The 21742-nt window shown below is 56.6% G+C and overlaps 2 protein-coding genes across 2 annotated transcripts; both read right to left on the reverse strand.

The window, feature by feature from the left end:
• Positions 1–3703: 3703 nt before the first annotated feature.
• LOC123603692 (keratin, type I cytoskeletal 13) lies at positions 3704–8387 on the reverse strand. Its single transcript, XM_045488842.1, has 8 exons — positions 7817–8387; positions 6263–6345; positions 5935–6091; positions 5597–5758; positions 5383–5508; positions 5068–5288; positions 4387–4412; positions 3704–4024 (listed from the first exon to the last, which is right to left on the reverse strand). Exons 1-8 carry the CDS (start codon positions 8297–8299, stop codon positions 3954–3956), a joined length of 1329 nt encoding a protein of 442 aa, XP_045344798.1. The 5' UTR covers positions 8300–8387; the 3' UTR covers positions 3704–3953.
• Positions 8388–16799: 8412 nt separating this feature from the next.
• KRT15 (keratin 15) lies at positions 16800–20927 on the reverse strand. Its single transcript, XM_045488839.1, has 8 exons — positions 20243–20927; positions 19279–19361; positions 18982–19138; positions 18644–18805; positions 18432–18557; positions 18016–18236; positions 17681–17706; positions 16800–17154 (listed from the first exon to the last, which is right to left on the reverse strand). Exons 1-8 carry the CDS (start codon positions 20771–20773, stop codon positions 17063–17065), a joined length of 1398 nt encoding a protein of 465 aa, XP_045344795.1. The 5' UTR covers positions 20774–20927; the 3' UTR covers positions 16800–17062.
• Between the last annotated feature and the right edge of the window lie 815 nt (positions 20928–21742).

Genomic DNA, 21742 nt, shown 5'->3' on the forward strand with positions numbered 1-21742 from the left:
TAGGAGGCAGGTCCCCAGGCAGCCCCGAGATGCACGCTGACCCAGGCAGGGAGAGAGGAAGGGCCCCAGCGGCTGACGCGGGAAAGCCGGAACAGCGCATCATCACACGCCATTGACCACAGCCTTCGCGTGACATCCCTCTCTTCTCTTCCCTCAAGCTCCCCTTAGGAGGGACCGTGAGCCTCCCCTTCCCAGAAAGCCCCAGGCACCTTCATCTCACACTCTGAGTCTTTTGTGGACCCTCAAAGGTTACCACCCAAAACAGAAAGACAACAAGGCACCCGAGGAGTCTCGGGGCTCAGCCGTGCCCCGTTCACCAGGGCGCCCAGCTGCCCAACACGAGGCCGGGGACTGGCCAAGGCCTGGTGTGGACACCGGACCCAGGTAGGATCAGGTCTAGGGCTCTGTCCCTCCGCCCTGGGTCCCAGCAGGTGGCCGAGAGGAACTGATCTGCTTTCTGGGGTGAGCCTGCCCCCTGCAGGGCCCAGACAGGACACGCACCCCCATCAGGGAGGGCAGAAGTTGACTGCCCCGTCCATGGGGCGGAGCCTGAAAGAGAGGGAGGCACCTTTGCCAAGGGTGAGGACGAAGAGGGCACAGAGGCAGCACAGAAATTAGCCAACTTTGTGCAGCACCTACCATATGGAGGTGCTTGCCTCGGGAGCCTGACTAGCTCTGAGGCACGGGACGCCACAGGAGCATCGCATGGTTGACGCCTCTATCCCCTAGGCATTGGGGCTTAGAAGAGAGCCTCGTTTCTTTCCCTAGAGGCCCGGAGCCGAACGCTTGACTTTGACAAAAGGCCAACCACAGTCTCGGAAAGCACATTGGAACACGGATGCCAGCTCTGTCGATAGGCAGGTCACTTCAGCAGCCTGGGCCTCAGTCTTTAGACGTGTAAAATGGGCACAATGGTGCCGACGCATGAGATTGTGACAAAAATGAAATAATGCAAAGGAGCTCCGTAAAGAGTCAGGCGCTACACACACTGTCGCTTTCCCCTTTGTTTTTACCCCGTCTGATTTGGCACCTCTGGCATTCACATGTGACTAGCCACACGCTTGTGACCGCAGCCCTGGGAAGCAGGGGTGTGGGCCTGGGGTGGGCGTGGGCACCTAGCGAACTGGGGGAAGGAAATACCAACCCTGCAGGCCTCCCTCAAAGCTGCCCTCCCTCAAATGGCCACCCCCTACAGATGACAGGGGGAAAAACTGAGTCCTGGACGGAAAGGGCGGATTCCCAGCCCGCACACCACACTACCGAGGTGACCACCTTCTCCCGGTTCAGGAAGGCTCCCGGGTTGGCTTTGACGGCCTCTCCTGGGCTTCCCTCTCTGGCTTCCCTGGGACTCCCGACAGGGCCACAGAGGCCCTTGTGTGAGTCCGGCTTCGATGGCCTCCCTGACGCCTGGGTGAAAGGGTCCCCGACCAGAGCCCCCACCAGACCCAGGGTCCAGCTCATTTCGTGGCTCCACGTGGACCACACGGACCTGGGCATGTGAGCTAGAATTAAGTCCAGCCCGTTCTGCAGTGGGCGGGGAGAGGGGAGGAATCTGGAATGCTCTGGTTTAGTCAGCCGGGTGGGCCGCATGTGAGTGATGTTTGTAGGACCAAGCCAGCCACCTGGGCCCACAGCAGTGCCCCAGAGGTAGGTAGGCTGGTCCAGGGAGAGAAAGGCAGCCCCACCCTCCCAAGCACGTGGTCAACACCGGGCTAGGCAGGCGCAGACACACACACACCTGAATGCACCCCACACTGTCCGGGTGCCACAGGGGAGGGGGTGTGCATCTCAGTCTGAACTGTGAATAAAAACCCGGTAGTCTCAGGACACGCGGGTGGCTCAGTTTAGTTAAGTGTCTGACTTCGGCTCAGGTCGCGATCTCGCGGTTTGCAGGGTCGAGCCCCACAGAGGGCTCTCTGCTGTCGGCGTGGAGCCTGCTTCGGATCGTCTGCCCCCCCCCTTCCCCTCTCTCTCTGCCCCTCCCCCACTGCAAAAATAAATAAACGCGGAAAAGAAACACCTGGTAGCTTCCAATAACACAAATGTGGGGGCACAGAGGGAAAGCGAGGAGGAAGGTCACCTCGGACTGAGGTCACTCATTGAACAAGGGCCCAAGGCTCCCAGTCACACGACTGGGTCACCAAGACCGGTTTGCAATAACAGGACCTCAAGGTGTGAGAGGGGGCGATTGTAGAATTCAGGGCCAGAAGGGCGCCTGGGTGGCGCAGTCGGTTGAGCGTCCGACTTCAGCCGGGTCACGATCTCGCGGTCCGGGAGTTCGAGCCCCGCGTCGGGCTCTGGGCTGACGGCTCGGAGCCTGGAGCCTGTTTCCGAGTCTGTGTCTCCCTCTCTCTCTCTGCCCCTCCCCCGTTCATGCTCTGTCTCTCTCTGTCCCAAAAATAAATAAACGTTGGAAAAAAAATAAAGAAAGAAAGAAAGAAAGAATTCAGGGCCAAAGACAGGCAGGAAGAGGCCAGACGGTAACAGCCTCTGCCAGGGAGGAGTTCAGTTTTCTTCAGTGGCCAGGGGAGCCACGGAAGCATCACCAGGCCAGGAGGAAGACTTCCCATTCCCAGGAATCATCCCCAGATGAGTGTGGAGCAAGGACGCAGGGGAAGCTCAAACTGGAGGCAGGGAGGCCAGGGAGGCCGGCTGTGAGGACATTACAAGCTACCAGCATCCACAGGATGGACTTGGGAGGGCAGTCAGGGAGACAGCAGGCCAAGGTGACTCCTGGGCTCCTGACTTGGGCCTCCAGAGCCTCTGGGATGGGGGACCAGGATGGCACAGATCTGGGAGCATGAAGGGTGCTCCTTCGGACAGCGGTTTAGAGGAGGCAGCGGGCATGAGGGTCTGGACTAGAGGAGAGGGGCTTCACTGGAGTGCCATCAGAACGTATTGGCAATCGTGACCATGGACATGTCCCAGATGAGCCAAGGGGAGGGTTGAAAGAATAAAGAGAAGCATGCTCATGCCAGAATCCAGAGGACCAGACTCCACGTAAGGAGCGCACCCAGCAAGAGGAGGCTGCAAATCAGAGCTGTGACATGGAGAGAGGTGGGGACACAGGGGTGCAGAGGGGAATTGGGGAGGAAAGTCAGCTCAGATTGAGGTCACCCATTGAGTCATGTGGCCAATTCATTGAGCGGGTTGGCATGGCAGGACCTTGGAGTGGGTAGAGGGGAACTGCAGGTCCGGATGTCCATCATCTTAAAAGGAAGGTACTTGAAGAAAGGGGGGAAGCAGCAGGCTGGGCTTGGGGTAACTGTCCTGGGTCTCCTCCCCAAACCAGCCCCAGTGTCTCCTGCCCCTTCTGTTTCTCTGCAAGGGAACACTGGCCCTCGAAGCCCTCCCCAGAGCCCTCTGGACCTCTTTCCCGAATCTCGCCATCCCCTGACTCTATTAGTGTCCCGTTGCCACCTTCTAGCCTATAGGGTGTTGAACTGGCTCACGTGGCCTCGCGTGTCTCCAGTTTGTTGCATTTGTCCGTGTTCGCTGAGCACCGTGGCCCATGAGCCACCCATTTCCCCCGTGACTGTGCCCTGATGGTTGGCCCAGGTGCCTCGTGTCCTGCCCAGCTGGGAGCTGCCTGGGCCAGGCCTTGTTGGGGTAAGCCACTTGGCCCAAGGGTACCCGCCCACCTGTCACCCCAAATCAGGGCCTCGGCAGGTCCTGCCCTCAGAAATCAGGCCAGAGTCAAAAATACATATGCAGAAAGGCAGGAAACTTTATTGAATCGTCTTTTCTTTTTAGCAGAGAAGCTGAGAAATCAGAGTAACCAGATAAGGGAGAAGGGGAGGTGCCCAGGGAGAGAAGCGCAGAGCGCCCGCCCTCGGGAGAGCCCCGGGGGGCCGGTGTCCTGAGCGTCCTGCGGTCCCTCCCTCTCTCCTGCAGGGACCTGTCATCTCTCTCCTCTGGGTGCTGAAGACAGAGGGAGAGGAGGCCAGGTGGATTTAAGGCTTACGGGTGTCGGAAATGCGGCGACTGGGAGGGGAGGCAGTGGTGCCAGTGACGTTGGTGTTTCCTGAGACACAGAGGGGGCAAGAGACACTCAGGCTGGAGAAGACCCACCTCAGCAGGTCAGGGCCCCCCAGGAGGGCCCCAAGCCCCCTCACTGGTCAGGCTGGGCGTTAGCTGATAGGGACTCTTATGTTATTGTCCCCCAAGGTGGGGAAGCCTCCAAAGCCTCCCAGTGGCTCCATGGGGCAGAGCCAGCTATTCTGAAAAGAAACAGACGAGCAAGTGACCACGTCCACCATAACCCCCTCCCTCCGTCCACTGGGGAGTCTGGCACTGCCTCCACCCGCCCCCCCCCCCGCCCCCCGCCCCCCGCCCCGGGCAGCGAGCAGGAGCCGACTCGCCTCTCCCACCGGGTTGTTTCCTTACCTCCTGAGGAGGGTAAGCCAGCCATCCTGGGAGAGAGAAGAGGAGCGGCATGAGCACAAATCACCCAAGGACAGCTGCTCGCTCATCTGCCCTTGGATCGAGCGACTCAGATCACTGAGAGGCCCCCAAGCTGGGCTTCCTAACCAACTGTGCCCCAGCCCAAGGGCCGCCGCAGGTACCTGGCAGGCCTATGGGACCTCAGGAGGACATAGTACCGGCCCCAAATCCAGGGACATCTGCCAGATCTTTTGTCCTCCGTCTGGTTCCTTCGGAACCTACACCCTACTCCCGCTGAGCCTACAGGGACAGCCTGGTCCCTGCAAATGGTCTGAAGGCAGTGAAATTGCCATTTTTATCGCTTTGTTTAGCCGACCTGAACCCCAGGCAATATTCTTCCGATATGAGCCGTTCTGTCCATGGCCCCTATTCCTGCCAGTCTAATCCAAAGGCCCAAATTGGAAAGCTTAAAGGTATTGACCCTGCAGGCCACTGAGGAAATCCCTCCGCAGTCTGATTCAAGAAAACGGGAAGCCCTGGTCCTGGATCCCCATCCAGTCAGTTTAAGCTCAGAAGGTCCCCTTCCATATGGAACATGAGGACCTGATCCTTAAGGCCTTGCCTGTTCGAATGTCCAAGGGTCCTGTGGTCACTTTCCCAAGAGAGAGGCTTGAGAGGGCCTACCTGGCGTCCTGGCCCTCCAGCAGGCTGCGGTAGGTGGCGATCTCCTGCTCCAGCCGCGTCTTGATGTCCAGCAGCATCCTGTACTCCTGGTTCTGGCACTCCATCTCGCTGCGGAGCTCGCTCAGCTGGGCCTCGATGCCACCGATGAGCCCCTGGATCTGCTGCAGCTGCATGGCATAGCGGCACTCCATCTCCGCCAGCGAGCTCTCCAGCCCGGCTTTCTGGGGGGAGGGGGTAACAGAGAAGTGAGAAGGGGAGCCAGGCCAGGCAGAGGCCTAGAGGTGCTGGCTGCTGGGCAGGAGGCAGCAGGTGTACCATGCTGAGCTGGGACTGCAGCTCAATCTCCAGGCCCTGGAGGGTGCGTCTGAGCTCTGTGATCTCTGTCTTGCTGGTCTGGATCATGGCGGTGCTAGAAGATACCTCCTTGTTCAGCTCTGCACTCTGAAATCCGAGCAGGAAGAAGGTTACGGAGGAGCCCAGTGGAAGGCCCTGGAATCCCTGGGCGCCACGGGGTGAGAGGGCCGGGTACCTTGCTGTGGAACCATTCCTCGGCGTCCCGGCGGTTCTTCTCGGCCATGGCCTCGTACTGTTCCCTCATCTCGGCCAGCACGCGGGTCAGGTCCACTCCCGGGGCCGCGTCCATCTCCACGTTGACCTGGCCGGCCAGCTGGCTGCTGAACTCCTTCATCTCCTGTAGGGATGGAAAAGGAAGGTGTGTGAAGCTCCTGACCTCCCTCTCCTCGGCTCTGAGTGCTACCAACGTGTTCTAGGAAGCACCTCCAGGTCCCACCACGGAGGGCTAAGTCTGGCTGCTCCCCTTTCTCAGTGGAGGCCACTGAGCCATGGCAGGCCCCTGCCGGCCCTCACCTCCTCGTGGTTCTTCTTCAGGAAGGCCAGCTCCTCGTTCAGGCTCTCGATCTGCATCTCCAGGTCGGTCTTGGTCAGGGTCAGCTCGTCCAGCACCCTGCGCAGGCCGTTGATGTCGGCCTCCACGCTCTGACGCAGGGCCAGCTCGTTCTCATACCTAAACGATTTTTTTTTTTTTAATGTAAAAAGCAACACAGAAGTTAGACACTCCCCTAATTCTGTACTGGACTCTGCTACTTCTCCAAGACCTCACCCCTGGGATGCTCCCTCACTGTTCAGATGAGCATTTGTGTCAAATAAAAGACAGTTTGGAAAGGCCAAGACTCACTTGAGCCTAAAGTCATCCGCAGCCAGCCTGGCATTGTCGATCTCCAGAACGACCCGGTTGTTGTCGATGGTGGCTGCCAGGATCTGCAAAATACAGGAGGTAATCACCGGAGGGTCCACGAGTTTGGGGAGGAGGAAGAGACAGCGTGGGCAGGACGGTTGTCATCATCTGACTGCCTCTGTACTGTCCCCGCGAGCCAGAATAAGGCACTTCTCTCCTCTTCTTGTAAAGGGAGGGGTGGGGCAAGTCCTTCCGCTTGCCCAGTCACTCTGGCATTCTACGCCTGGTCATGGTGGGGAAGATAGGGATGCACATTTCAGGGGAATGACCCTGCCGAGAACATCTTTGGTTCATCATGCCTCAACGGCCCCAGACTAGCAAGCCCGTCATTGTGAGAGCAGGTGACCTTAAGGTCAGGAGGGGGTCAGCCTGGCTCCAGACAGCTCATAGTAACTTCGTTGGAGCTGGCCTCCGGGCTGAGCAGAGAAAAGATCTAACAAATACTCCCAACCGTTTGAATTTCTTGTCTAAACTTCCATATTCTGAAGCAGGCCGCTAGAGGAGAGGGTGGGGGTGGGTTAAATGGGGGACAGGCATTAAGGAGGGCACTTTTCCAGGTGAGCACTGGGTGTCATATGTAAGAGATGAATCACTGGGTTCTACTCCTGAAGCCAAGACTACACTGTATGTTAACTAACTTGAATTTAAATTTAAAAAGCAAATTCCACCGCACATAGCTGGGACATAGCCCAGGCAGGTGGATTTCTGTTCTAGCAAGCTGGGTCCCAGCGTGATGGACAGTCCTCGATGAAGGAATCTCAGTTTAATGCTGGCTGAGCCTCTTCTCCATCTTTCCCACTTGGCCGTAGCTAATTGAGTGTAACAGTTTAAATGGGGCCCTTACAACATCAACCAGTATTCCAAGACCAGTGAATGAACACGTATCCCTCTCTCTGAGGATTGGAGTCATTCTTAGCGGCTTTTAAAACTGTCATGGTTGGGGCGCCTGGGGGGCTCAGTCTGTTGAGTGTCCGGCTTCGGCTCAGGTCATGAGCTCACGGTTTGTGAGTTCAAGCCCCGCATCAGGCTCTGTGCTGACAGCTCAGAGCCTGGAGCCTGTTTCGGATTCTGTGTCTCCCTCTCTCTCTGCTCCTCCCCCACTCCTGCTCTGTCTCTCTCTCTCTCTCTCTCTCTCTCTCCCTCGAAAATAAACATTAAAAAAAAAATTTTTTAAAAAAACTGTCATGGTTTCCAAACAACTCAGTGGGTTAGAATTATAGGGATCCACTCACTAATAACAAAGCAGTAAATGTTGACAGTAAAAAGTGGTAAAAATGTTGACATGAGTGGTAATAACAGTAAAAATGGACAGTAGGAGAAAACGCATTTGGGGAGCAGTGGCCTAAGGAAGGTTATCAGGAATAGAGACACTTGCTGGTAAAAGACTAGAATTTTCCCCTGCAGGGGGCGGTGAGGGTTCTACCATACTGCATTTCCTGGCCTTTGCGGCTCTGGCCTGCACAGAAGAACCCTTGCCAACATCCAAGGACTCACCTTGTCCCGCAGGTCCTCGATGGTCTTGTAGTAGTGGCTGTAGTCCCGCTCCGGGCTGCTGGGGCTCTGCTTCTGGTACCAGTCCCGGATCTTCACCTCCAGGTCGGCGTTGGCCTCCTCCAGGGCGCGCACCTTGTCCAGGTAGGAGGCCAGCCGGTCGTTGAGGTTCTGCATGGTGAGCTTCTCGTTGCCGGAGAGGAGGCCGCCATCGCCGCCACCGAAGTCACCAAAGCCAGCGCCAAAACCCCCACCAAAGCCACCTCCGAGGCCACCTCCAAAGCCCCCTCCGAAGCCTCCGCCAAAACCACTCCCAGCCCCTGCACCGAAGCCGCAGCTCATGCCGCCCCCGTAGCCCCCAGCTGATCCCCCAGAGACAAAGCGTGATGAGCAGGTAGAGATACTGCGGCCTCCTCCCAGCTGGCAAGAGCCACCCCCGAATCCACCTCCATAGCTGGCGGAGGAGCTCTGTATGCGGCAGCTCATGGTGAGAGCAAGATGGGGAGCAGGTGAGGACAGCAGCTGGGCTTGGCCTGGGCCGAAGACGGTGGCTCTTCCCTGGAGTGGGGGCCTTTTATACCGCCTTCTACAAGGTTGGACAATTGCCCCATCTTCTCTCCTCCCTTCCCCACCCTCTGACTGGTGCCAACTGTACTGTTTCCCACAAGCCAGTTACCTCTGCTCTCCAAGGTGGGTTGTGCCTTTGGGGGTGGCTTTAAGCCTTAACAAAAGGGATGATTCAGAGGGAACGGTGTTCTGCCCGAGACTACCCTTTTGACAGCTGAATTCAACTTCACCTCTGTACTGTGGGAGCTCCCTCCACGGGCTCTCAGCTCCACCCAGTACTAGAATGGGGACAGAGCTGCAAGGTGGCCCTGTGCTTCACGAGGTCATGGCAGCCCTCGACTCCCTTCTTTCTGTCTCCAAAACTTCAGACTGGAATGTTCTGCCCCCTCTTTAGCATTTCATCGACTCCAGTGCTCCCAGAGACTCTGATGACAAACTGCTCGGTCTTGTAGAATCGACTACCTTGAAAGTGTTTAAACTGGGGGGAAAAAAAATAGTTCCCAAGACCATCAAAACCCAGGGAGACTGAGGTACAGAATGAGGAAGGAGGCAACCCTGAACATCATAACAGCTAACACACTCAGACCCCTCACCATGGGTGGGCACGGGACTAAGTACACTCACTTGTCATTCGATCTTTGCAACAGCCCCATGACGTGGGTCCCACTCGTAACCCCATTTTACACATGGGGAAACCGAGGCTTAAGGGTAGTCAGGCCTGGGACACAAGTCTGGTTCAGTCTGACACTAAAACTCCCTTTTTAGGTATATTATTCATACGGTAAATTGTACAAATCATTTGTGTCCAACTGAATGCATTTTTGAAATGTGTATTTATTTTTGGGAGAGAGCACAAGTCAGGGAGAGGCAGAGAAAAAGGGGGACAGAGAATGCAGAGAATGCAAAGCTGGCCCAATATAGGGCTCGAACTCATGAGCTGTGAGATCACGACCTGAGCCGAAGTCAGATGCTCAACTGACTGAGCCACCCAGGTGCCCCCAGCTTAATGCATTTTTACCTACGTATGAAGTTTACCCATCACCCAGAACATTTCTGGACTCCATAAAGCTCCCCATACCTTTTCCCAGTCAGCTACCCGTGCCCTATATCCCTAGGAAGACCACAATTCCCTCTACTGTCACCCTAGATGAATCCGCAGGTCTCAGCCAGGGACTCTTTTGCTCCCTAGAGAACATTTGACAATGTCTGGAGACATTGGTTGTCACAACAGGGGGTTGCTGCTGCTGTCTAGAGGACAGAGACCAGGGATGCTGCTAAATATCCTACCACGCACAGGACAGCCCACAACAAAGAATTCTCCAGCCCAGAAGGTCGATAGTGTCGAGGCTGAGGAGCCCTGGATCAGCCTGATCCATATGTTCAATCATGCCATCATCCCAGCTGCCGTAGAGGCACAGTCAAGTCCAGAAAGGGAGTCTTACAATGCCTGACAGGGCTCTCTCCAGCCCTCCGGTCACATGACACCTGTCTCAGCTTGTGAGCATTTGACCAAGAGGCCCCATAGGAGGATGTAACCCAGGGCCTGGGGCCAGGGTCTCCTCCGAGGAGCCTAGGACGCAGCTAAAATTCGGAGACTGCTTAGTAACCCTGCCCGAGGAGCCCTCAGGCTGGAATAAAAGGGCTTAGCAGTGGTCTCTCGGAGCCCAAGGTAGGAGAAGTTTCTAGGGCTAAAATGGAGGACTGTGGGCTCAGGCTCCAACTCCCACTCACCAAGGAGGCCAGGATTGTCATGAATGGCCTCTCAGGGGGAGCCTGCTGGCCCACAGCAGCCAGGAGGTCTGGACTAGACCAAGGGCTCAGGTGGGGTGACACAGGTTTGTGGTTCTCCCCAAAACCCCTTCGCTGATTCAGCAACCCAGACCGGGAAAGAGGACTGTGAGTCAGCACTTTCCTGCCCTTTGTTTTCTGTGAGTAGGGAAGCTGGGCCTGTGTTTCACCCAGCGAGTGTCAGCACCAGGGAGAGAGCCAGGGCAGGCTTGGGGTCTCCCAGGGGAGACAAAGGCTGGGGCGGGGGTAGTTCAGGCTGACCTCTGACCCTGTCCAGCCCTCCTGCCCAAAACTGATAGCTCAGCACTCTTGCCCTCTCTCTCTCTGTCTCTCTCTCTCTCTCTCTCTCTGAAAAGCTGTGATTCAGCCCAAAGTAGGACCTCTCAGGGCTGTCTCTCTCTTCTCTCTCTCGGGGAGAGGATCAAAACTGACAAAAAGGTGATTAATGAAACCTGCCAGGCCTGGAGTGACGATCCTCCCCCCGGGGCTGACAGCAGATTCAGGCCAACGCCTCTTAGAGGAACAATACCACAGATCCTCCAAAGTCCCAGTAGTACAAACATAGGGTGGCCATGACATGCCTCCCCTCACAGGGTCAGGGCACAGCCCCTCCCCACCACTCCCCTCCTGAGCAGGTACTTATGGTGCCTGACGCAGGAATGCCTTCCTCTGACCCATGGTGAACCCCAGGGCCCTCCTGGAAGAAGCTGGGCAGAGACCCATCTTGGGGCCCCAGTTTCGCGTCTACTGGCCCTGCTCCAAATGAGGAAGGACAGAGTGTGGGAGCTGAGGCACTGCTCACACATCTTGAGCTTCCCTCTTTGCTTTCTGACAAAATCACACCAAATTCAGTAAGGACGGGGGAGGGGGGGAACGCTGCATTTACAAGCACCCCCTGCAATCAAGGCTTTGCTTCACACATTGCCACTGAGTCCGCACAACAACGGGGGAGGGTTTTTACTGGCCCCATTTTACAGATGAGGCAAGTGAGGTGAAGGGAGGCCAAGCTACTTGCTCGAGGTCGCTATGAAGTCAAGATTTAAACCTCGTCTCTGGCTCTCTCTCTCTACCCCAAATGACGGTGCCTCTGAGCCTTGCTGTGAACTCAGTGTGTGATCTCTGAGTGTTCCATTCCATACTTACCAAAGATAATAAAATAACATTAGTGGGGCGCCTGGGTGGCGCAGTCGGTTAAGCGTCCGACTTCAGCCAGGTCACGATCTCGTGGTCCGGGAGTTCGAGCCCCGCGTCGGGCTCTGGGCTGATGGCTCAGAGCCTGGAGCCTGTTTCCGATTCTGTGTCTCCCTCTCTCTCTGCCCCTCCCCCATACATGCTCTGTCTCTTTCTGTCCCAAAAATAAATAAACGTTGAAAAAAAAATTTTTTTTAATAAAAAATATAAAATAAAATAACACTAGCTAACATTTCGTAAACACTCTACGTGCATAACTCGCAAACAACTCAACTGTTTTTTTCACACCCTTTTTCTCAGATGAGGAAACTGAGGTCCAGAAAGCTTAAATTCATTGTGAACCTCTGTCTCCAGGGTCTGCACCCTTTGCTACTGCCTGCTCAATCCCTTTCAGGCCACTGTCAACGCCACCCCACCCAGGCACGGGCGTCCTCTGTCGCTCTCTGCATTCCCGGGCTCCCTGTCACCGCAGGCCCAGCTGGTGGATGGTCCTGTTTTCCCACAGTGGCTGGACCTGTGCAGCTGATGGCCTGATAGGTCAGCCTGTCTACTGTCTGTCCTAGTGTGAGCTCTGAAGCTTGGGGGCTCGCGAGGATAGTCAGTGCAGAATGTCAAAGCCGGAATTGTCATAGGAACTTTCCCGCCCAATGCCCTCATTTCTCACGTGTGAGGATACCAAGACCCAGAATGCCAAGGCCCAAGGCGGTGGGAAACAAGGAGAAATGCCTGGGTTTCCAGCTCCAGCACCAACTCACATGTCTGCTTTGCGTTGAATTGCGTTGCCTTCAGCAACGGCTTTCTGAGTCTCTGGTTCTCAAAGATCTGTCCAGAGTTGCCAGATGGTTCGCCTGCACAGCTGAGGCTTAAATCCTGTCCCCCAGCTCCTAATCCAGCCTTCCTCGCTTGGCTCTTGGATCAGGCTCCTCCCTCCTTCCCTCTTTCCCTGGACTGCAAGGGGCCTGGACCCCAGGATGGCCGACCCACCTCTCACAGTGGAGGAGCCTTTCATGAAAAGCAGACCTTCCCCAGACGGTGGTCATCCGCCTTGCCCTCAGAGACACATGCTTCACATAGCAGGACTTAGGAGCCTTCTCCGGCCCAGCCTCAATGCACCAGGTCCTTACATGGCTATGGTACCCGGCTCTCTAGAATCCCTCTTCTACCGCCGTGCTTCCCAGGAACCCAGTGAGGTCGGCAAAGCCTTTGAATTAGATGGAACGGAGTTTCAACCTACATCTGCCATCAACTGGCTGTGTGACCTTGGGGAAGTTACTCAACCTGTCAGTGCTTTGGTGGCCACAACTGAAAAACAGGCATTTGACGAGTGAGCGTTTAAGAAGCACCTGACCTGGGGCGCCTGGGTGGCGCAGTCGGTTGGGCGTCCGACTTCAGCCAGGTCACGATCTCACGGTCCGTGAGTTCGAGCCCCGCGTCGGGCTCTGGGCTGATGGCTCAGAGCCTGGAGCCTGTTTCCGATTCTGTGTCTCCCTCTCTCTCTGCCCCTCCCCCGTTCATGCTCTGTCTCTCTCTGTCCCAAAAAAAATAAATAAACGTTGAAAAAAAAAAAAAGAAGCACCTGACCTAGGGAAGCACTTGGCAGGCAGAGCCCCTCCTTCTTACAAATGAGGAAATTCCAGCTCATCTGTGCATCGTGACCTGTCCTGGGCCTCCATTCTGTGCCAGCCTGCTCTGCCTCCCTCTCTGGTCCCTGCAGCCAGCACGGTGCCCACAACAATCAGGCAAGTGACAGCTGGTGGTGTTCCTACTTTATTTCCCCGACTCGGTTTTACATTCCCTGAGGAGAAGTTCTTTTTTTTCACATTTTATTTTATTTTATTGAAGCTTATTTTTATTTATTTTGAGGGAGAGAGAGAGAGAGAGAGCAAGCAGGGGAGGGACAGAGAGAGAGGGAGAGAATCCCAGCAGGCTCCATGCTGTCAGCACAGAGCCCAATGTGGGGCTCGAACTCAGGAAGGATGAGATCATGACCTGAGCTGAAGTCAAGAGTTGGACATTTAACTGCCTGAGCTACCCAGACACCCTGAGAAGGTCTTTATAAACCTCCAAGGCATTCCCTCCTGGCAGAGAGAAGCTCTCAAACACCCGAGAAGCGGTGTTTTGTTTGTTTGTTTGTTTGTTTGTTTTGTCTGCTGGCTTTACTTTTTTTTTAATGTTTATTTTTGAGAGATAAAGACAGAGTGTGAGCGGGGCAGAGGCAGAGAGAGAGAGAGAGAGAGAGAGAGAGAGAGAGAGTCAGAAACAGGCTCCAGGCTCCGAGCTGTCAGCACAGAGCCTGACATGGGGCTTGAACTCACGACCATGAGATCATGACCTGAGCCGAAGTCGGATGCTTAACCAACTGAGCCAGCCAGACACCCCTGTCTGCTGGCTTTAGATGAGAATGAATGGCAACCAGGAGTATTATCCGATGGGGTCATCCCTGCTACAGATCTCATGGGAGAAGCTGCCAGCTGTCCGTGGAGGGACAGGTGACCACCAGGGACATACTCGCCCAAGATTCTGGTGAATGTCCGGAGCCATGTCTAAAACGGGAAAAAGCAAAGGAGGAGCAAAGTCATGCATTCATTCAACAAATATTTATGTAGCTCCCACTCTGAGGACTCAGCAGTGCAAGGAGGAGACACAGCCCCAGTGCCATCGATGTCACAGTCCAGGATCCCCTCCGAGGTCCCAGGACACAGATCAAGGCATAGAGAACCTTGAAATCGTCTGGTCCAGCCAGACTCCTCAATTTAAAGATGAGGATGCTGAGACCCACAGAGGGACAGGGACCAACCAAAGTCCTCAGGGAGATGGGCAGTGCCCCGTGCCTACCCTGGGAAGCCCAGCCTGTGCAGAAGACACACCCAAGGCCCTAATCCCTCATCCCATAGCTACCCTCTCCCTAGGGTAGAAGGGAGGCCTGCTGTCTGCCTCCCACACTGGCTGGAAACCAAGCCCGACCTCAGCCCAGGGGCAGGCAGAAGGCGGGCCATCTCTGCCCAGAGACTACTTAAAGGGCTCGGCAGGGCACCAGTTTTCCCTGGGTGTGAGCATCTCACTCCAGGGTCAGGCAGGAAACAGGACTTGGCAGATCCAAGGCCCTCTCTGTCTGCTCCCTCCAACCCCAGGATCCCAGGAGAGTGGAAGGGGCCCTCCAAGGAAACGGAACCAGCCTTCTCTCCCCACCAGCCCAGGGTCTGGCCCCAAGAGAAGGCCTGCTGGATAAGGGTGGAGACCCACCTTTTGCCTCTCTGCACCTTTGCAGGGCGTTGTTATTTTGGCAAACTGTGGGCTGAGAAAACCCTTGCGGGTTGCTCTGAAGGCCTGAGACTTCTTGACAGAGGCCCGGAGGCTGGGGAAGCAGGAGCAGGGGCCTGGATTCAGCAAGGGGCCTGGTTGTTCTCAGGACGTCAGGGAACATGACACCTGATGTTTCGGGCTTCGGTGTGAACTTAAGCCACAGCACAGGAGACCAAAGCTAGATGTGAGAGTAATCTTTCTGATGGTAACGGCTGTATGACGTCTGAACTGGCTTCCCACAGACGTTAAGAAAGGGGTTTCATAAATAAAAGAAAAAGAAGGAAGAGACAGGCAAACAAACCACAGGAGACTCTTAAAGATAGAGAACAAACAGCGGGTTGATGGAGGGAGGTGGGCGGCGATGGGCTGGATGGGGGATGGGTATTAAAGGGCCCTTGTGATGGGCACTGGGTGCTGTACCTAGGTGATGCATCACTGAATTCTGCTCCCGAAAGCAGTGTTGCACAGTGTTAACTAGCTAAAAGTTAAATAAAAATTTGAAAAGAAAAAATAAATAATTAGTTAATTAAATCAAATGTTAGGTCTAAAAACTGTCGGAAAAAAACAAAAACAAAAAAAAAAAAAAAAAAAAAAAAAAGAGAGGGCTTCTCTTAAGAAAGGTGTTGCCAGTTTCCATCACCCTCATGACGTCCAGAGAAGAACAAGGGTCTGAAATCAGAGGGCTCATTCCCAGGCTCAGCCTCCCATTTCCCAGCTTGTGACTTAACTCAAGCTACTTAACTTCCCTGAGCCTCAGTTTCCTCCTCTGAAAACTGAGGATGTAGGGCCCACCCCACCTTCACGAAGCCTCCAGGAGAGTCATTGAGATGCCGTCCTCTGAATGCCCTGCCCAGAGTCCTGCAGAATAGAGGCTTCGTAGATTCTGTTTCCTTCCTCCAGCCCCAGAGAAGTCTGGCCTCCAAGTGTGTACTCAGGAGATACGTTCTAGATTAAATCTCCTCCCGAAGAAACAGCCGCCACCCTCTCTCCAACCAGGGTTGCTGGACAGAGTTTCACCCAGCAAGACTCAGGGTGGCCCGCTCAGAGGGCTTAATTCTCCCCCGGATGATCTGATTCTCAGAACAGAGGCACCTCCAACCTCCTGTTCCCAGCAGGACTAAGAAACCGGCTCTCCCTCTCCCCATAGTCCTCACCAGAGCCCAGCCCAGCCACAGCACCCAGAACGCTCTGCTTCCTCATTCCTTGCCCTCTGTCTGGGGCTATGAATCCCAGAGGAACCAGCCTCAGACCAGAGGCAACAAATTCGGTGTGTGTGGATGTCACTGCTGCTCTAATGAGCCCAAAGGCAGAGATGCTGGGGTCGGGGGAGCAGGAGTGAGGTTTGGACTGAGGAGGGCAATAGGGGTTGATGTTGCTTTGGATTTAAGCTTAGAGAAATCAGAGAGGGCTTCCCGGAGTTGGTGTCTTTCCCTCTGAGCACGGTAATTGCCTTATGGGAAGGAGATGGAAGCTTCAGGGGTAAGGGGGTAGATAAGGTCCCTCTTTGCAGGAGGCAGCGATGGTACCTAGCTCAGCCACTCTGGAGGTCAGGTGTGCCTGACTGGAAAAGAGGGGAGGTGCTAGGGACACATGTAGGAGGACCAGAAATAAGGAGGAAGGTCCTGGCAGTGAGCCGTGCAGGGCCAGGGCCTGGCGTCCCAGAACAAGAGCTGAACTTAAAAGTCATACAGATGTAGGGTCCAGTCCCAGCCCTGTTGCTCACCATCCATCCATGAGGCCCCTGAGGGAGTCACTCACCTCCCTGGCTTCCTCATCTCTAAGGTGGGAATCGTAAATCCTGATGGCCCACAATTGCCTTAAACAGGACACGGGGGTGGGGTCACACAGCACAGTGCCAACCACACGGTGGCAACCAGTACGACCTACACAGTCAGTTGCTCGCTAAATAATTGTTCGATGTGACAAGTCCTCTGCCGGGCGCACCCAACTGCTCTGAGGGCAACCCCCGTCTCCTGCTTCCATGATCACTAGATGGAATGAGCCAGAACATCAAGTCACCGGAGCAGTCTGAATTGGTCCTGGGTGCAGGGAAGAGGCCAAAGTAGGAGATGTCATCATGTGGGTCCTAGGCCCACAGAGGCCCCCAACAAGAAAAACTGGACATCCTACCAAGAGATATTTGCAAAAGGAAAAGCAATTCTTTATTGCATGGGCAGACGTGGTACGATCCAGCTCGTTACACAATACAGCTACTTCGTGCCTGTCCCTGTTCTAGAACAGGTGGGGAGAGGGAGGGGGAGGATGCCGAGCACCCAACAGGGAGAGTCGGGCCCTCTGAAAGCAGGGACTGGGGTTTGCTCTTCTGGCCCCTCTGGGCGGTCCTCCATCCAGCCTGGGGAGGGTGGGGGTGGCCAGGGAGGTCTCTCCTGCGCCAGGCACTCAGACCTCTCTCTTGTGAGAAGAAACCACCTTCCCGTCCACTGTCTCCTCGACGTTGATGCGAACTTTGCCGCCACCACCTCCCAGGGCGGCTGTAGAAAGAAGGAGCAAGCTTGAGACTGGGGGAGGGGGGACCCTCGCTGTTCGCCCTCCCAAGGCAGCCAGGACCTTGGCTGAGCTCGGGGAGAACCAGACAGCACGCCTGAGAATGGCCGCTGGCCAATCCCTCGAGAGTGGCCAGGAGGTCTGGCGGTGAACCACTCATCATGGAGGCAGGCAGCGGCAGTTCGCGCCCCACAGTGAGCAAGAAAGTCAGGGTGAACAGGTAGTAACTGGGGGCTTCTTCCCATAAGTGCAGGAAGGTGGGGCCTGGAGGAAGCTATGCCCTGGACAAAGCCTGCTCAACCCGGAAGGTTCTCAATAAATCTTCAGCCCTGACTCTACTGGGGCTGATGGAGGGTCCCCCGGGGAAGAGGTATCACCTGAAATGGGTGTGTTCCTGCCCCACTGTCATGTTTGGCCTCCTCCTGCTTCCACCCCATGCCAAGGGGAACGGTGGCTTCAACAGCCGCCTTGCCCGCCCCCCCGCCCCATGCGGGAAGAGTTAAGCCTTCTTACCCTCTCTGGTGCCAAAGCCAGCCATCCTGAAAGAGAGGGGAAGCAGATGTAAGGGGAGGGCATGAGCCCAGGTCTCCCTAAGGGGGCCCCGGTGTCTGGCTAAGCAATCCTCTCCAGCGGCCCCCACCGCCCACCACCTGCACATCTGACTTCTCTAGAGGCTGGCACGTCCTGAGAACCTGTTCAGACCTGCCACCCCCAAGCAGACAGATTCTGATCTACACTAACACCCCATCTGTTTCCTTTTCCCTGTCCCACTGCTGTCCCCCGAAGACTCTCCACCCCAACCCCAACCGGCCCCTCTCTCAGGCTTCCCCCTGCACCCTGGCCCCTGCCTGGTGTCCTGGCCTTCCAGCAGGCTGCGGTAGGTGGCGATCTCCTGCTCCAGCCGCGTCTTGATGTCCAGCAGCGTCCTGTACTCCTGGTCCTGGCACTCCATCTCGCTGCGGAGCTCGCTCAGCTGGGCCTCCAGGCCGCCGATGAGCCCCTGGATCTGCTGCAGCTGCGTGGCATAGCGGCACTCCGTCTCCGCCAGCGAGCTCTCCAGCCCGGCTTTCTGGAGGGGGGGTGGTCAACGGACCCCACATCAGGCCAGGAAGGAAGATGTCGCGGGCATGCAGACGGGTGTTGAACGGAGTGCAGAGAACCCCCTGGGAGGAGGCTTGGGAACCCCGAGACTTAATGAGCCACGGACGGTGGCAAAGGCCCGGCTGCGCTGGGCTGTGGCCGGGCGGGGGGTCGGAGGCCCTACCATGCTGAGCTGGGACTGCAGCTCGATCTCCAGGCCCTGCAAAGTGCGTCTCAGGTCCGTGATCTCTGTCTTGCTGGTCTGGATCAGCTCTGTGTTGGAGGCCACCTCTTTGTTCAGCTCCTCCGTCTGTAGGCCACGCACAAGACCAGTGAGGCCCACAGGCGCCCTGGGAGACGTGGGGAGCCGAGGCGGGGCCGTGAGCTCGGGCCCACCTTGCTGAAGAACCAGGCCTCGGCGTCCCGGCGGTTCTTCTCGGCCATGGCCTCGTACTGTTCCCTCATCTCGGCCAGCACGCGGGTCAGGTCCACGCCCGGGGCCGCGTCCATCTCCACGTTGACCTGGCCGGCCAGCTGGCTGCTGAACTCCTTCATCTCCTGTAGGGATGGAAAAGGAAGGTGTGTGAAGCTCCTGGCCTCCCTCTCCTCGGCTCTGAGTGCTACCAACGTGTTCTAGGAAGCACCTCCAGGTCCCACCACGGAGGGCTAAGTCTGGCTGCTCCCCTTTCTCAGTGGAGGCCATTGAGCCATGGCAGGCCCCTGCCGGCCCTCACCTCCTCGTGGTTCTTCTTCAGGAAGGCCAGCTCCTCGTTCAGGCTCTCGATCTGCATCTCCAGGTCGGTCTTGGTCAGGGTCAGCTCGTCCAGCACCCTGCGCAGGCCGTTCGTGTCGGCCTCCACGCTCTGACGCAGGGCCAGCTCGTTCTCATACCTGGGAAGACAGAGGGAGCCCAGAGTAAGGAAGTGGGCTGTGGGCTATTGGAGTAGGGGTGCGGGCTGTTGGAGCTGGAAGAGGGAGAGAAGGCCAAGAAAGGGGGTGAATCTGGAGGGGAGAGAGAGGCAGGAGCGTACTTGAGTCTGAAGTCATCTGCCGCCAGCCTGGCATTGTCGATCTCCAGGATGACCCGGGAGTTGTCAATCTTGGCCCCCAGGATCTGCAGGAGGCAGGGAGTTGGTATCTGGAGCACTGTTTTCTCTTCCCTACTGCTCTCCCCACCCTGCACCCCAGGTCAGACGCCTTACTGACAGTCTCCCCTCTGACACGAGCAACAGAGGCCTGTAGGCTCCCCGGGGCAGAGTTCAGCCTCACCTCAAGTGCCCATACTTGGTGTGAGCCCACACCACCCTTCCTGCCTCCAGGGCATGAAAAACCAAGGAGCCAGGAGTGCCTGGACTCCCCTGTGGGAAGTGCCTGGCCAGGAGTTGGGTGCGGTGGGGTTCAGCAGCCTTCTCGGGAATATTCTGCCAGCCTCCCCTGGTCACTGGCCTCCTGCACACTTGACACAACCATGGACCCACAGAACATTCCACAGCCAGTAGGACCCTGGAGGGCAGGGCAGGAAGGCACGCTACAGCCGAGGAAACCAGTCCAGGTAAGTAGAGAGGGCGAGTAAGTAACTGGCCGAGCACATAATGAGTTCCAGGTCTCCTAAGTCCCAATAGAGCTTTTTCGCACCAAAGACCTCCTCAAAGGGTGAGGGAGGTAGTCCTGGCATTCAAGGCTCCTGAAGCTACCCTTAACTGTTCTTGCAAAAGAAGCAAAAGGGAGCTTTATGCAGACCCCTGCTTGGTGTGTGTAACTGCCCCCACCTCGGACCCTCCCCCGACCAGTGTTCCTGAGCAGATTCTCACTGCCAAGTTGAGCGGATGTATGCTGGCCTCCGCACCTGGAAAGCCTTCCCTGCTCTCCAGGTTATACACCGACAGTCGTTGCCTGGGCAGGAAAAGGATTTCCTTGAGGCAGCAAGAAAGATGATGGAGATGTACGCAGGGCGCCAGCCACCTGCTCCCCTCTCTTTAATGCTGGAGGACTCACCTTGTCCCGCAGGTCCTCGATGATCTTGTAGAAGTGGCTGTAGTCCCGCTCCGGGCTGCTGGGGCTCTGCTTCTGGTACCAGTCCCGGATCTTCACCTCCAGGTCGGCGTTGGCCTCCTCCAGGGCGCGCACCTTGTCCAGGTAGGAGGCCAGCCGGTCGTTGAGGTTCTGCATGGTGAGCTTCTCGTTGCCGGAGAGGAGGCCGCCATCGCCACCACCGAGGTCACCAAAGCCAGCACCAAAACCCCCACCAAAGCCACCTCCTAAGCCTCCTCCGAGGCCACCTCCGAAGCTTCTGCCCAAACCACTCCCAGCCCCTGCACCGAAGCCGCAGCTCATGCCGCCGCCGCCGTAGCCCCCTCCGGACCCCGAGGAGACAAACCTAGCAGAAGAAGCCGAGATACTGCGGCCTCCACCGCCCCCGTAGAGACTTCCCCCACCAAAGCCGCCTCCCCCAGCCCAGAGGGAACCCCCTCTGGTAGAGGCACCCCCAAAGGTGGAGGAAGAAGTCTGCAGAAATGTGGTGCTCATGGCCGGGCAGCGGGTGAGTCCTCAGCAGGCTGGAGAAGTGCTGGTGGAGCCTCAGGCTTGGGCTGGAAGCGGGGCCCCAGGAATGTCTCCCCCCAGCCCGCGGCTCCTTATATACCCCTCCGAGTTGTTGTGGGACCTCGTCTCCTCCCCCAAAAGGAAGCCAACTCCTGTGTTCAAACACAGCCGCCTGCACACCTCTGCCTGGCTGGTGTGGAGTTTCTCCTTTCTTTCTTTCTTTCTTTTTTTTTTTTTTTAAATGCAACAAAAGAGATGATTCAGAATGAATGGTGTTTTGCCCCGGGGCCATGGTTTTAACACTTCGAAGGCAGGTTCATGTCTGCACTCCCGGGAGAACGTGAAGAGTTGCCGGGGAGAAAACTCCTGTCACTCCACAGCTACCAGGCCTCCGCCTACGGGTAGAGCAGCCCAGGCCAGCTCTGCCCTCCCGGAGTTTTCTCTGCTGCCTCCAGCCCAGGACCCTCACCCCAGGCGGCCAGCTCCATGCTCTCAGTTTGGGAGCCCCCTCCCTATCGCTGATCTGTTATCCCACTCCCAGACCCCATGTGTGAGCCTGCAGGGCTGGGGGGGGGGGGGGGGCGGGTAGCAGTGGCCTCTGAGGATGGGTGGGCAGAGGCACACCCCGCAATGCAGGGCCCATGGGCACAGGCTGAGGACAGGAGAAGGGGTCATGAGCGCGTTTCCAGCTAAGGTGATCAGAGAAGCTAACATCCGTCATTTCCCTGATACAGCAGGACTCTCCTCCTCCATCCCCTCCTCTCCTCCCCACCCCAGGCCCCCACCAGCCCCTTGCCCCACCACCCTGGCACTCTCCCAAAGACCAGGAGCCTCAGGGCTGACAGGGGGCTGATTGATAATCCCGCCACCTGCCAATTGCACATGTCACTGAACCTTTGCTTGCTTCTGGGACACGTTGGGGCAAACCTCTGCAGATAAGACTGGAGCCTGGTC

Source organism: Leopardus geoffroyi, chromosome E1, assembly GCF_018350155.1.
Source record: "Leopardus geoffroyi isolate Oge1 chromosome E1, O.geoffroyi_Oge1_pat1.0, whole genome shotgun sequence".
Classification (NCBI taxonomy): domain Eukaryota; kingdom Metazoa; phylum Chordata; class Mammalia; order Carnivora; family Felidae; genus Leopardus; species Leopardus geoffroyi.